The sequence below is a fragment of the Elgaria multicarinata genome, chromosome 2 (assembly GCF_023053635.1).
Source record: "Elgaria multicarinata webbii isolate HBS135686 ecotype San Diego chromosome 2, rElgMul1.1.pri, whole genome shotgun sequence".
In the NCBI taxonomy this organism is placed as follows: domain Eukaryota; kingdom Metazoa; phylum Chordata; class Lepidosauria; order Squamata; family Anguidae; genus Elgaria; species Elgaria multicarinata.
Genome location: NC_086172.1, coordinates 38,811,264 through 38,825,463, shown reverse-complemented (window position 1 = coordinate 38,825,463; position 14,200 = coordinate 38,811,264). Strand labels below are relative to the sequence as shown.

The 14,200-nt window shown below is 38.8% G+C and overlaps 1 protein-coding gene across 1 annotated transcript in view; it reads right to left on the bottom strand.

The window, feature by feature from the left end:
• The window catches only part of TTN (titin), a 304,366-nt gene that overhangs the window by 211,172 nt on the left and 78,994 nt on the right, over window positions 1–14,200 (bottom strand). Inside the window, exons 41-44 of the mRNA XM_063116312.1 lie at window positions 3,180–3,458; window positions 1,431–1,994; window positions 709–990; window positions 325–603 (exon numbers count right to left, since the gene is read on the bottom strand). Coding sequence (XP_062972382.1) covers window positions 325–603; window positions 709–990; window positions 1,431–1,994; window positions 3,180–3,458 — 1,404 coding nt within the window. The remainder of the gene's footprint in view (window positions 1–324; window positions 604–708; window positions 991–1,430; window positions 1,995–3,179; window positions 3,459–14,200) is intronic.

Genomic DNA, 14,200 nt, shown 5'->3' with positions numbered 1-14,200 from the left:
ACCCTGAGTCTCTTTTACACTATCTTGGTGATAGTGTGAGTACTGGCAACATGGAACAGAAAGATGAATGAGGCATTTGTAATGCAAATGAGAATTCTGGCCAATGTAGGCATTTGCATCACAAACTGGTTGAAGTTTCATGTTTGCAAGTTAATGCAACCTGGCTTCTGTTTCAGGAGGAATATAATGGCTGTTCCTAGCAGGTTACAAGACACAGAAAGAGAAGGCAGGAAAAGGATGACTTGGCAAAGGCTGTTCCCAAGAAAGCGTTGGTGTTCCGCTTTCTGTTAAAATATGTTTGTATTCGTTAGTCTGCTCACTAACCTTTCAGTATGTATGATGCACTGCAAATGCATTTTCCAACTTCATTCGCTATGGAACATTCATATTCACCAACGTCTGCACTATTAAATGAAGAAATCTCCAAAGAGATAAGAGACTTTTGGGAAGTCAACCTGTATTTTTTACTACTGCGAATTTGCTTCTTGTCTTTAAACCAACTGATTTCGAATGGTGCAGTACCAGAAACCTCACACTGAAGAGTGGCATTTATTCCTCTCACTAGTTCAGCCGGCTCGAGAGTTTTGATGAAAGTAGGAGGCTCTATAAAACCATCAAAGCATTAACAAAGAATTAATGACTGGTAAGAATGCATGCAATCGAACAAAGCATCTCTAAAAGAAATTGCCCATGGGTTGAAGAACGAACCTTTGACAACAATCTCAGTGCTACAGCTATCACTGCCAGCGTCGTTAACTGCTTCACATGAGTAACTTCCAGTGTTGTCAACTTTCACATTGGAAATATCTAGCACAGCCACGTTGTTGGCAAAAGATATCCTGTGTGTATCACTCTCTCTAATTTCTTTATTGTTTTTGAACCATGTCACCTGGATCACAGGGGACCCTTTGATTTTGCATTGAAGATGTGCTGACTCTCCTGGAGTCAACAAGTAAGAGGGGTCCACTTTTTTCAGAAAGGATGGTGGCTCTAAAGGAAGAGTTCAGAAAGAAAGAAAGAAATCCTGAAATACAATGCCTTAGAAGATCAACCTGATGTGATGATTACAAAACAAATTATTCAGAAGCATGTAAGAACCCATCCTGAACTCTGTTTTTAAAAATGAAAACCAGGATTTCTCGAAATTGCCTAGGAGGAAAATAAAAAGTGAAATGACAAGTTTCTTTTGTCATTGCTGGAAGACGGTATGCACATATAAGTCAGACAATAACCTTCAGGAAAGACATGGAGACAATTGCAGAAGACGTATAGCATATTTGGAAACATGAGCAGCACACTAATAATGGAATAACTATGGAACTAATCTCTTTTTAAAAAAATTACAGCCCACTTCTTATTTGGAATGACGAACTACCAGTAATAAGAGAGCACGAATAGCATAAAGTTAAGTAGATCAACGATTTCCTTACCTCTGATGGTTACAGTTGCAGAAGAAGAGCTACTCCCAGCCTCATTTGCAGCAGTGCATGTATATGTCCCTGAATCTTTAAGTTTAGACAGAGGGATCTCAAGTGATGCTATTTTGTCTTCAAAGTAAATCTTGTAATCTCTGCCTGGGGGTATTCTGTTCCCATCCTTACTCCAGGATACGGTTACTTTCCGGTCTTCATCCACTTGGCATTCAAGATGTATCTTTTTATTGACCGCAGACTGCACAGACTGCAGCTCTTTAATGAAACGGGGCTTATCAATGATGGCAAGTTCTGCCTGGCAGATGTCTGCTCCAAACTTGTTAGAGGCTTTGCAAGTGTATACCCCCCTGTCATTGACTGAAAGATGTGTAATCTCTAAACTGTGCTTATTGTCAGCAGCTGAAATCTTGGTGCGTTCTGTGGAGGAAATGGCAGTGCCGTCCTTCTGCCACACCGTGTCTATCACAGGGGTGCCTGACACTGTACAGAGGAACCTGGCACTCTTACCCACAAAAGTAGTAACAGACTCAGGTCTGGTTAGGAAAGTTGGAGGAAACGCTTCTGCAAAAGAAAGGGGTAAAGTTGACAGTGGCTTGAACAATCTAATGGCAATTTTTCTATCAGCACCAAAGAAAGAAGGGGCAGAAATGCTGTATCTACATTAAAGTGGCTAAAAAGAATAAAGATTCCCAATGGTCAATACATTAATTATAATTACTATCATTAGGATTCACATGGCATGATGTAAAACCTTTAAAGAAGTAGATTTAAAAGCCAGAATTTCATCAAAGAAGAGTCATATAATTGTCATATAATATATCACGTCATTATTTTAAGAGTATTTCATGAATTAACCGTCAGTACGGTTTCAACGGGGTAAAAGACGCATGCAATTTTACATTACTAAAAGGTACATTTTAAACAAATAATATTGCTTTAAAATATGTTTACAGAACTTTCGAAAAGAGAAACACCCATGTGTTATTAAATATCCTTTATTTACTTCAAGATGGTTCCTCCGCCCAACACTTACGGATCTTGCAATATGCAAGTGGTAAATCAAATCAATTGCATCTGAGCGAATTTATAATTATAAATTTATAATAAAACTATAATTTCTTCAAGAAGCAGAAGACATTTTAAAATGTTTAGAGAAGAATATGCTAGAAACAAAAGCTATTAAAAAAGACTTTAGGCCCAAACCATTCGCCCGCTGCATCGTTCCCACGTCCCCCCTGCTCTGAGTGAAGAAGTTTCCTGCTTCCAACCCATATCAGCCCTTCCATTAATGGAGGCTTGCCCTTGTATGTGTGTACACTCTAACAGTGCATATCAGGAATGGACTGGGTCAGTCCCTTTATTATTTGCACCTCTTCCATCACACTTAAAGAGTTCTGAAAAACGTCGTTCTTAAAATGGCTGCCAATTTTTAACACTTAATTTGACCATATCCTAACTGTTCTTCTTTGTGTCCATTTCCAAAGGGAATACAATTTTGTTCCTAGATTTTAATCACTGAGCCTCTGAAATAGCACTGGCATGTTCTTCTGAACTAAAAAAAGAAACAGAGATCCTTGGACTTCATGAGAAAAATCACAAAGAGCTCCAGCTGTTGGGTGGTATAGAAATGTAATTAATGAAATAAAAAATAAGGAGTAAAATGAACCCTAAAAACATTTTACAATACACTAAACTGTAGTGATAAAGGCAAACATGTTCAATACAGGGCTTGTGCACGGCACTTACCAGTTACTGTTAAGGTTGCTTTGCTGCTTACGCTGCCATATTGATTGGAAGCTTTGCAACTGTATTCCCCACAGTCAACTACTTGAGGTCTCGGGATTTGAAGAGTGGATGTATAATTAGCTGTATGGATGGTGTATTTGTCACCATCATAAATTTCCCGCCCAGCTCTATACCATTGAAAGCGTACGTTTGGCGCCATCTCGATCTCACAAGTGAAATTGGCAAGGTGATACACAGCTACTTCCTGGGATTCCAGTCTTCTCCTCAGGATTGGTGCAACTAAAAGTAAAATTAAAAGAATAATAGGGCTATAAACATCCACATGCGTGCGAATAATAATAATAATAAGAGTGCATATAAGTGTACATTCCAAATCACTGTTAATAAAGTGACCGACACAAATGGGATGGGTGATTTCATGATCAATCCAAGAAAAGTGACTGCAAAGGAAAATGGTTATCAAAAGTGAAAGGAAACTGTAAGTAGAATACTACACTGCAGTGCACAGTGGAACTCCGAAGATACTCTGATGTGCTACTTCCTACTACAGGCATGCGAACAACATGATATATAGACTTATACCAGGTTGCACTGAAAGAGTGGCAAAATGAAATGTGTGACATTCTGCTAAAATGGTGCAATGATTTCCAGGATGTGCAGTGCAATCTCTGTGCAGGTTTACTCGAAAGCAAATCCCATTGAGTTCAATGGGGCTTACTCTCTAGTAAGTGTTTTTAGGATTGCACTCTTATCATAACAATGGAAAGCGTGGGGGGGGGAAACCCTTAAGTTGCTCTGTGGATATGGGGATGAATGTGATAAACATGCGTTCTTTTTACAAATGGGATTTAACATCCATCATTCATGATAGGAATCATGACAATGAACTTCATGGCATGGCTGAAGAGTGAAAAGTGCAAATAATTTCAAAACGTGTGAGTGAGTAGCTTGAGAAATATATAATTTGTGATTAGTTTGGTGACGTACAACAGAAGTCAATATACTTCTTATATCTGTATCTAAAATGATAATAGAGATACAAATATGTATACGTGTTCTATTTAGTTAGAAAATGAGTGAAAGTAAGAAAGCCATATATTATCCCCATAATCCAACCTCTTTTTACAACTGTGAGTTTTGCTGTGGTTGCTGTTTTTCCAACTTCATTCAGAGCCTCACAGGTGTACTCTCCTTGATGTACTTCCTTGAATGCTTGGTTGATTAGTAGTGTGTATGTGTCATGGTCTTGCAAACACTTGAACTCATTACCTGAAGATACCAGTTTACCTTCAAAATACCAATTTACCATTTTAACATTTGAAATGATGGAAGTAAGGCAAACACTGTCACCTTCCTCAACAGCAGTGTCTACAACACTTTGGTGCACGATGGGACAATCCTTGCTCACTAGTCTGCCTTCTTGCTCCCTAGTCTCAATTACATGAGCCTCCTCTTCATTTTCCTCAAAAAGTTCTTCTTTTCTCTCTCTCATTTTTAGAGCGTCAATTGGTTTTTCAGCTGGGACAGCTGCTGAAGGAATTTCAAGGGTGAGTGTGGTTGTACCTACATCTTTAATCTCCTCCTTTAAAGTAGCAGTTTTGACTTCTTGAACAGATACAAGGTGCTCCAGTTGTAGTCTTGATTCAGTAGTCAATTCAGCACGTTGTGGCTCAGGTGAATCAATAATATCACTTACTGATTGCTGCTGAACAGGTGAATCATTTACCGTAACTGAATACATTTCTTTGAGAGGTGAACCAATAATAAGCAACTTCTGGTGTTCAGGTTCTGAGATAGTGCTGGGTTCCTCTGCTATCAGGATGTGTTTTTCTTCATAAATAACAGAACAAAATGTAGCTTGCAACTCATTTTTTAAGTCCCCTGTATGAGAATAGACTCCTTCGAGGGAGAGAGTTATTTCTGCGGTATTGGAGCTTCCTGTGGTAATAAGGCAGGTGCATGTTGTATGTTTAGGTTCTCTGATCACCTTTACAGTTCTTAATTGAAAACTTTCTAGATCATCTAGTGTATCAGAAGAAAACAAGTGTTGTTCTGTTGTCAGAGCTACTTTCAGGGCACTTCTTATCTGTGCCCTCGTATCTACACTACAACATACTGGGGCTTCAGCTACAAGCTGGGTTTCCTTATCAAAGGATTTGTTTGCCTGTATTTCAGGCACATCCAGAATTGCCCCTGATTGTTTCTGGGCCTTTACATTTTCAGCTTCTGGCCTTGTGAGTTCATCTAGGTGTTCTTCCTCAAATGGCTGTTTTTCTTCCAATATTAATGGAAGCCTGACTGACTGTCCTTCTTGGATTCGTGCTGCGAAATCTTGCTCAGTGGCTTCTAAGAGCTCTGCACTCTCTATAGAGACACCTTGTTCCTCAATGCAGATGGATTCTGAAGGCAATCTGGACTCAGACGTCACGTCACAGCTTATAGCCTGAATATCGTTAAATGGCTCAACGTGTCCTACATCCAAGGCCCTCTCTTCAGTCACAGTCGACACCTGCATAGCCGTTTGAAAATCCTCCTTTCTCAAGGTTGCTTTCTGCTCTTTGCCTGCTTCAGGGAGGACTTGTTCTTTAGGCAGCAGCATTTCCTCAGACACAGTGGTCAGACATGTTCGGGGCTGGGGCTCAACTATAGTCAAGGGTGTTTCTCCTGCAACGCTCCTCTGAAAGGTCTCCAATGCTTCTGCAGCTATCTGGCTCTTTTCCTCAAAAGTCATAGCACGTTTAAACATGATCTCAGGTTTCTGCAAAGCAACTTGGCATTCAGGTTTTTGCAAAGCCAAGATGCCCTCCTTTGGCAACACTTGCTCAGTTTGGCTCATCTGGAGATGCAAGACGGAAAGGGGCTCTTTGCTGGACTGAATGCTAACTTCCTCCATCAGAGGAGGAAACAGCTTAGCACCTTCACAAGAGGTGGAAACTTGTTCTTCTGTTATGGAGCAGTGGAGCAAACATGGGCTTTTCCTAGACAGAGCTTCATCTTCTGGTGGCACCTCAGAACTAAAACACTCTTCTCTAGGAAGGGTGGCTTGTCCATGTACAATGGGCAAACACAGCAGCTTTTCACCTTCTCTTTGGATTTCTGCTCTTACCATGCTGTCTAATATGGGGATATCCTCTGTGTATTCGTTACAGAGCTGCTGTTTTTCTTGTGCAATCAGGGCTGTTTTGACAAGGGTGTCCTTTCTCATTGAGCCCTTTTGCTGCTCTGCAATGGTTGCATCAAAGATGGACTCTTTAGGGTAGGTTTGTTCGGAGGCAATCATCGGCACATGTAGTACATTGAGCGTTTCTTGGGTTGGGCTAACTTCTTCTGGTGAATAAACATAATCAATTGTACTGGCATGAGCTTCACTTATTTTTCGCTGCTCTGCTGCTACAACAGATTGAAAAAACCTGCCTTCTTCCTGCACTAGTTTGCCCTTCTCCCACTTGTGTGCTTCAACTGCCAAAGAACTTTCCTTGGACAATTCTTGGATGCCCTCAACCTTAGGAATAAACACTGCTTGTTTGGGCTCACTTGTTGAAGTAACTTCCCCAGCACCTGGAATGGCGAACGCAACAGATTCACCTGAGCTTACTATAAATTTCTCCTCAGCAATAACAGAGGCAAATTGAGATTTTTCTTCTGTAGCAGACTTTGGTGTGCTCATTTCGGGTGGCTCGATTTGCAGCCCCTTTTCTTTGTCTACTTGGTTTACTTCCTCCACAACAGGTAAACAGATTTCAGAAACTTGGTGGAGCTGGGAACCAGGCAACTCTGCTATTGGCGGGCTTTGAAGGGGCTCAGAGTGATGCTCTAGGAAACCAGGGTGTTCCTTCACCTCACTTGCAGTAAAAGCTGTAGGCGCCACTTTTTTCCTGGCCTGTGAAGAGGCATCTGCAATTTCTTCAACTTTATGAGACTCAAGCAAGGCAGATTGTTGAGTAAGAAGGGCTTCCTGCTGTACGGTAGCTGTTGAGTAAGAAGCCATATGCAAAGCATCTACCTCTTCACTCAGTAGTGAATGCCTGTCCTCTATTCCAATTGTATACATCACTTGCTGCCCATCATGCTTATCATCACCAGGCAGTTTAACTGCATATAATCGTGACTCAGTGGCCTGTTCAGTTACAGTTTCTTTATAGGACTTGGTGCGTTTTTTCTGCACAGCTTTCTGCTCCTTATATGGAAACTCACCAGAGATGTCTAAGAGAATAAGAAGTTCTGCACTACTAGTGGCTTCACCTAAGAGATTTATTCCTTTACAGAAGTATGAACCACTGTCATCTCTCTGACAGTTATTCACTGTTAGTGACCCAGAACCATCAACATTATGAACGATGGTGTAATGCATACTGGAGAAAATCTGGGCATTTCCCCGAAACCATTGAATCTCAGGAGAAGGCTCTCCAGTGACTTGGTACTCAAACAAAGCAGAAGCCCCTTGTACACACTGAACAGGACTGAGTCTCTTAACAAAATGTGGAGGTTGGGGACTTTCTGGCTTTTCTGTGGGAATCTGAGTTGCTAATTCTGGCTCCAGTTCCCTGTTATCTCCTTTAGGATTTACTTTCAGATAAGCACTACATGCAGTCTCTCCGTGGATATTACTAGCAATACATGTATATTCTCCCTCATGATCAAATTTCGTGGAAAGAATAATAAGGCTATAATTTTCCTCATCAAATACAAACTTATAGTTTGTAGATGAAGTCAGTTTAACACTATTGAAAAACCATTGTATCTGAGGCTTTGGATTTCCAGTAACTGTAACAGAGAGTCTAGCTATATCTCCCAAACCTATTTCAACATTTGACACATGCTTGAGGAAGGTTGGAACGTTACTCTTCTCCTTTTTTATCTCGAAACTGCTGGAATAAACTGACTTTTCAGGCATGAGTTCAAGTGTTTTATCTCTATCAGATAACTGTAGGCCGCTGCTGTAACTTTCGGTCCTTTCTTCCTCAGCAGACACAATAATAGAGCTAGAAATCTCTGTATGGGGAAAAAATTATGTACATTTTACTGAAATGTTTTTTTAAAAATTACACATACAAAAGCAAAGATGGCTGTTTTAGCCATGAGAAAAATCCCAAAATCCATATTAAGGCAAAAGTCACAAAAGAGTGCGTAGCCTTTTCAGTTCTCAAGAATTCTTCAACAAGCAAGCAAGGGGGAGCTGGAGAAAGCTGAAGCCATGAAGAGCTGTTCTACACAAGGCTGCTAATTTGCTGTATCTATTTTTGATTTTGTCGCAGAATTGAGATCAAAGCTCTACATGAAAAGCTTTCTTTTCTGTTACACAACCTTTAGGTGGCACTGTGCTATAGTGGAATAATGTAATTACACCAGTAGAAGAATATCTTTCTTTTGCTTTCAGAAATAAGACTCCGTTCCCCCCCCACCTAAAAAGTTCTTGGAAAGTGCTCTAAAAAAAAGGGGGGGGGAGAAACGAAAGTGGAGGTTTATAACATAATCTAAAAAACCCATAAACAACCATGAGTAAGAAATGATGATTGCACAATAAATGTCTCATATAGAAAAGCTCAAAGACTGCATTTAGTCAGTCTTAAGATGGAATGTAGGAACAGGTTGCAGACATTCAAATTAAGATTTCTTAGGTGTTCTGATCATTTGTAGACTGTGCAAGTGCAACCAGAAACAATCAGAGCACCTAGTAGACTCCATAGCTTCAACATCAGCCAGTTTACCCTCACTTCTCCCTTTGCTTTCATCTAGTCTGATGAAGAGTTTTGGAGAATTCAGAAGCTTGCACTTGTTTTGTGTCCTTTGGGTTGCTCTAATAAAGATATTGCCCTAATATTTTATTTATTATAATATGAATCTTGAAAAGTTGTATCAGGTAATTATCATATACATGAACATGTTAGGGCAACACTTCATAATATGTGACATAGTGGCAATGCTGCAATGCAATCAAAACATTTATTTTTTTCAGAATAAACCTTTGCTTCAAATGCGGGAGGTGGGGGAGGATATCTTGCAAACTCTTTTATAATGAGAATTTTCTTTTAAAATCACTGCATGAATAGTAAGGAAGAGCTGCATATAAACTGAAGGCCTGATACTTTTCAGCCTTTATCCAGGCAGGCTTTTAAAAAATAAATGTTCATGATTATTATGCATGCATAGAACCACATTTTCAATTTTCAATGGAATTCAAAAGAGAAAAATAACAGAAACCATTACATAAATGTGAATTTTTGCTTAATCAAGAAAAGCTAGAGTCGGAGCCTTAGTGAAGAGATCTACTTGTGTTCAAACCCAAGGACTGCATGTGTTCCTCTTAGATATACGAGATGTAGGTATTATTTATTTATTTAAAATTTGTATCCCACACTATATCATTAGGCTCTCAGGGCAGCGTACTGATAAAAGCACACAGTATAAAAGAACAATCTACTATAATTGTTTTATGATTTAAGTACTCTCTTAAAAAGAAAAAAAAAGTTTGGATCCAGAGATCCCCTGAGTGGCAGAAAGCTCCCCCACCCCATGCTCAGGAATCCACTTAAGGAAAAGAGGAATGGATCACCTACATAATATTCAGCAGCCAGGAATCTCCCTGAACTCTTCATCAGAAGAACTAAGATCATTCTATGGTCCACATGTGGATCTCATGCCCTGCGTAGGGCAGATGAGTATTATTATTATTATTATTATTATTATTATTATTATTATTATTATTATTTATATAGCACCATCAATATAAATAATAATAACAACAATAATAACAATAATAATAATAATCAAGTAACAACTTGATCTTCTCTACCAATTGTCTACCAACTTTCCTTCCTTATAATAGCTGTCTCACACTTTGGCATTTCACATGTTACATCTTTTGTGTATGAGTTGCTGTACATTCTTTTTTCCATGGTTCCATGAAGTAGGTAGTTATTGGCTTCCTAATTCATGAGGGGAAACACTCGTCATACATTGCAAATTCCTCCCTTTTCCTAAATGGCAATTCAGATCCATGTAGGAAAATATAATATGAGGACTGTACAGATGTTATTCCTGTATAGTGAATACATGCACTGGAGGACTGGGATTGTGCCCACTGTAGATGCATAGGTTATTCATAGCTCTCCAAAAAGCAGGATTTCGGATGCCACATTATTCCCTTGGTCTCTCTCTCATTGTGACCAGTGAGAGTGATGTGCACCTTCAGGGTTCTGGGAAGCCCACTACACTTTGACTGCAGGCAACTACGGTTACACTCCAACTATATATATTTAGCAAACTAAAGTACACTGTTATGTCAAGATCCTAGGTTGCCTAGTAATGATTAGCTAAGTATCTTGAAGTCACTTTGAATTGTCAGGTGCATTTGATATACATAAAGAAATATTATATAGTCTCTTTACAGTTGCAAAGAGAATTTTTCCAACTTACTGCCCTTTGTTCTACTTTGGAAAAAATGAATTGTTTCTAGTTTCACTCTCCTTAAGCAAGTGTTTATTTTTAAACTTTTGAAAGGGGTGGGCATAAAGGTAGCGGCATTCTCATACATACCTCCATGTATTAGAAACATTGTTGAAAGGCCAAGAATTAATTAACCAAAATACATTCAATGAAAAATAAACAAGAAGAGTACTGTATTTTATGCTTTTATTAAAACAATATATACACTGAGATTTTAAACATAACATTGAATATGAACAAACAAAGCTCTTTAGACTCTTTTTAAAGTACCCTGTAACTATGAAAAAAGACATTTGAGTAGACACTGAAAAAGTGTACAGCTTAAATGATTTGTGCACTATTCTATTCAGCACTAGTGTTGACATAAATTACATTGCACTAGGGTAAGCTACCTCTGTTTGCAGGCACAAAAGGTTTCCAGGGAAACCCATTTCGCCAGCAACACCACTGGCATCCCCCTAGAGGTAGCGAGGACTAGCAGAACATATTTTACGTTAATGCTAGTGCCAAATAAGATATTGCGCTAGCTTTGGAAGATATAGGTCCAGCTGCCAATCTCTGCTTTCACCAGGGATATTTGGCAATGGTTTTACTGAAACAAGCAGCTATTTTGGATTTATAGCAGTTGATTGCAATCAGTCCCTGGTGGTTCCATCACTGAGCTCGGATTTTCCTGGTCAATAAACTTTAATTTAAAATTGCAACATCTGTGGCCCTGATCCAGAGAAATGGGTGCATTGCAGAAAGCTGCATGCCTGCTGCTCCATTTGTGGTTTCAAAGGACAACTGGGAATGGAGAGGAGAAGCTATTCTCAGTTATGAACAGCTCTGGGTAGAAGGGGGTGTGAGCGGATGTGTGTGTGTGTGTGTGTGTGTGAGGATTTAGCCCTCTCGTCTTAAGAGAGACCTCAAAGTGAAGATTTTCACAGTGCTGATCAGGCTGGAGTCAGAGTGGTGGGGTGAGGAGAGGTCCCAAGGACACTGTAAAGGGTTGTTTTATCTATTAAGTAGCTTGCTGTTCTAGAAACAGAGCAGATCTGTAGCTTTGTACACTTATTTTTTGCAGGATCCGCCCACATCTGCATAAGCAGAGATACCGCAAACTGAAAGGGAGTGTGAAAGATCAGATGTGGAGCTGAACTCCCCCAAAGCGGACCTGTTCGGGGTTTGTAATATCAGACAGTACAATACATTCAATGCATATTCTCTAATGTGCAGGGATACCGGCACTTTACTAAGTCCAGAATTGCTAGTCAACTGTATAGGGAATGACAATGGATACAACATTATGTGCAATTTCTACCCAGCTCAGTGTTGGATCAGACACTCTCATTTCTCTTATACCTCAGCACATAACTTCTATGATACGTTGTTTTGCTAAATATTTAATAATTTCAGCTTCTATGCAAAATATTTGAATGCTTTTGAATTATTTCAGGATATAAAATTATCTATGTACTGATCTTTAAGCATGCTGAAATACCCTGTATAATGCATTAGTACAATGCGGCTAAAAAACAAAAACACTCCGTTTTCCTCTCATCTTAGATTTTGCATATAGATGCCTGATAGTTTATCATGTATATCTAGAACATTTGAAAAATTGCTTTTAATTTACAGTCAAATGAGACTAAAATGTTGGGTTGGAAAAATAATTAATCTTCTTGTAAGATTTTTACCATCTGCCCCCTCCTTCTTTTTCTCTTTTTCTCTCCTTTTCTCTCTTGTTCTATCATCTAATCTGAAGACATCAAGGGAGTAGCAGGTTCATGAAATGAAGAAATAGCAAGGGAAAATAATAACAGCCTATCTTCCTCCCTTCCAAATCTACAACAATGATTTAATATTTACTTTTTCCAACTCGGACAAGCTGGACCACTTGAATTACTTGTCCATCTGAGCTACCCTATCTGAAGCCAGTGGTGAGATTTGGGTTTCTCATGATGCTGTGAGAGGAGAGATATAAAGGCTTGCTCCTACACATAGCCAAGCTGATATCTGACAAAACACGTTATGCACATCTCAGGCAATGAACTCTTTGGGTTGTTGTCTCTATTTTTGTTTCAAACCCCAAAGCATCTGCCATTGCTCTAAATCATATTCTGTGATATAATTAAAGACAATTTTGATGGTATTAAACTATGCTTACAAGGTTTTTATTTATTTATTTTATTACATTTATATACCGCCCCACAGCCGAAGCTCTCTGGGCGGTTTACAACAATTAAAAATAGTAAACATTAAAAAGAACTTCTCTGTGGCCCTGTTTGAATGAAACGGTGGCATTCAGCAGCAATTCATAGATTAATGAATTAATTTGTGGGTTTATTAATCCACAAATTGCAGGAGCCACTTCTGATTTCCAGCAACAACCTATGAATGCAGCATTTGTAGGTTGGTTCCGTGATGGCCGAATACAGGCACTTGGGGTTGTTTGTGAGTTAAATAATCCCAAATTAACCTATGGTTTGTTCTTGGGTTAATGGGGTTGTTTAACCCACGAGCAACCTTAAGTGCCTCGGTTTGGATGTCATAGAAACAACCTACCAATATGGGTTAATTAAGCCACAAATTGCTGCCAAACATCACTGTTACTTCCAAACAGGGTCTATAGTTTGAAGAGTAGTTTCAATATTTTGGGGTATGTCACAGATTCCTATTAATTTAGTCAGCTTTGAGATTATGTGGAGCCTAAAACCACAGGTATTAGATAGACTGAGCACAAAAATATAGAAATATAGAACATACATATACATAACTGAGTATATAAATGCACTAATTTAAGTATAAATGATCATGCTTCTTTTAAATATCATTGTTGAAAATAATAACAAGCAGCCTTAACTTTCAGGAGTATAATTACTTTCATTTTTAAAGTAGCTATCTTGGGCTAAATATATAGAATTTAATAATAGTCATATTCTTTTCCACTTGTGGATTACTTTCTTTTCAATTCAAAAAGTTATTTTTGTTCATCATTTCTTTTACTTACGTTTTAGTTACATAATATGCTTTCTATGGTGGTCAATGTATTTAGTACCCTATCTTTGTAGTTGTTTTTAATACACTAAGGGTACATTCCTCTGCATGCTTAGACAGAAAAAAGTCTTATCACTCCCAGCATTCTCTAGACAGCTTTGCTAGCTGGGGAATGGTAGGAGTTGTAGGACTTTTCTCTCTCTCTAAGCATGTGTAGGATTGCACCTTAAAGCTGCCATCCAACACATATTTACCTGGGAATAAGTATCCTTATGTATACTCAATAGGGCTGAGTGAGTACACATGCGTAGGGTTGCACTGTAAACCCAATTTTAGGCATGTCCACTTGAGAGTAAAATTCACTTGGGACTTGATCCCAGGATTTGAAGCCTAGATTATTTTACTGAATCACCACTGTACAGTGGAAAGTACAACATGTGTTCGTATATTGAAAACTACATGCATAGTTCTCAATTCCTCCTTCTGCTCTAATCTAGGTTTAACAACATGTAATGTTATAAGTATTAAAATAATTGCTGGATATCAGGCCTTGGGGTTTTGTCTCATTTTGCCCATGTATGGACTAAAGATAATTG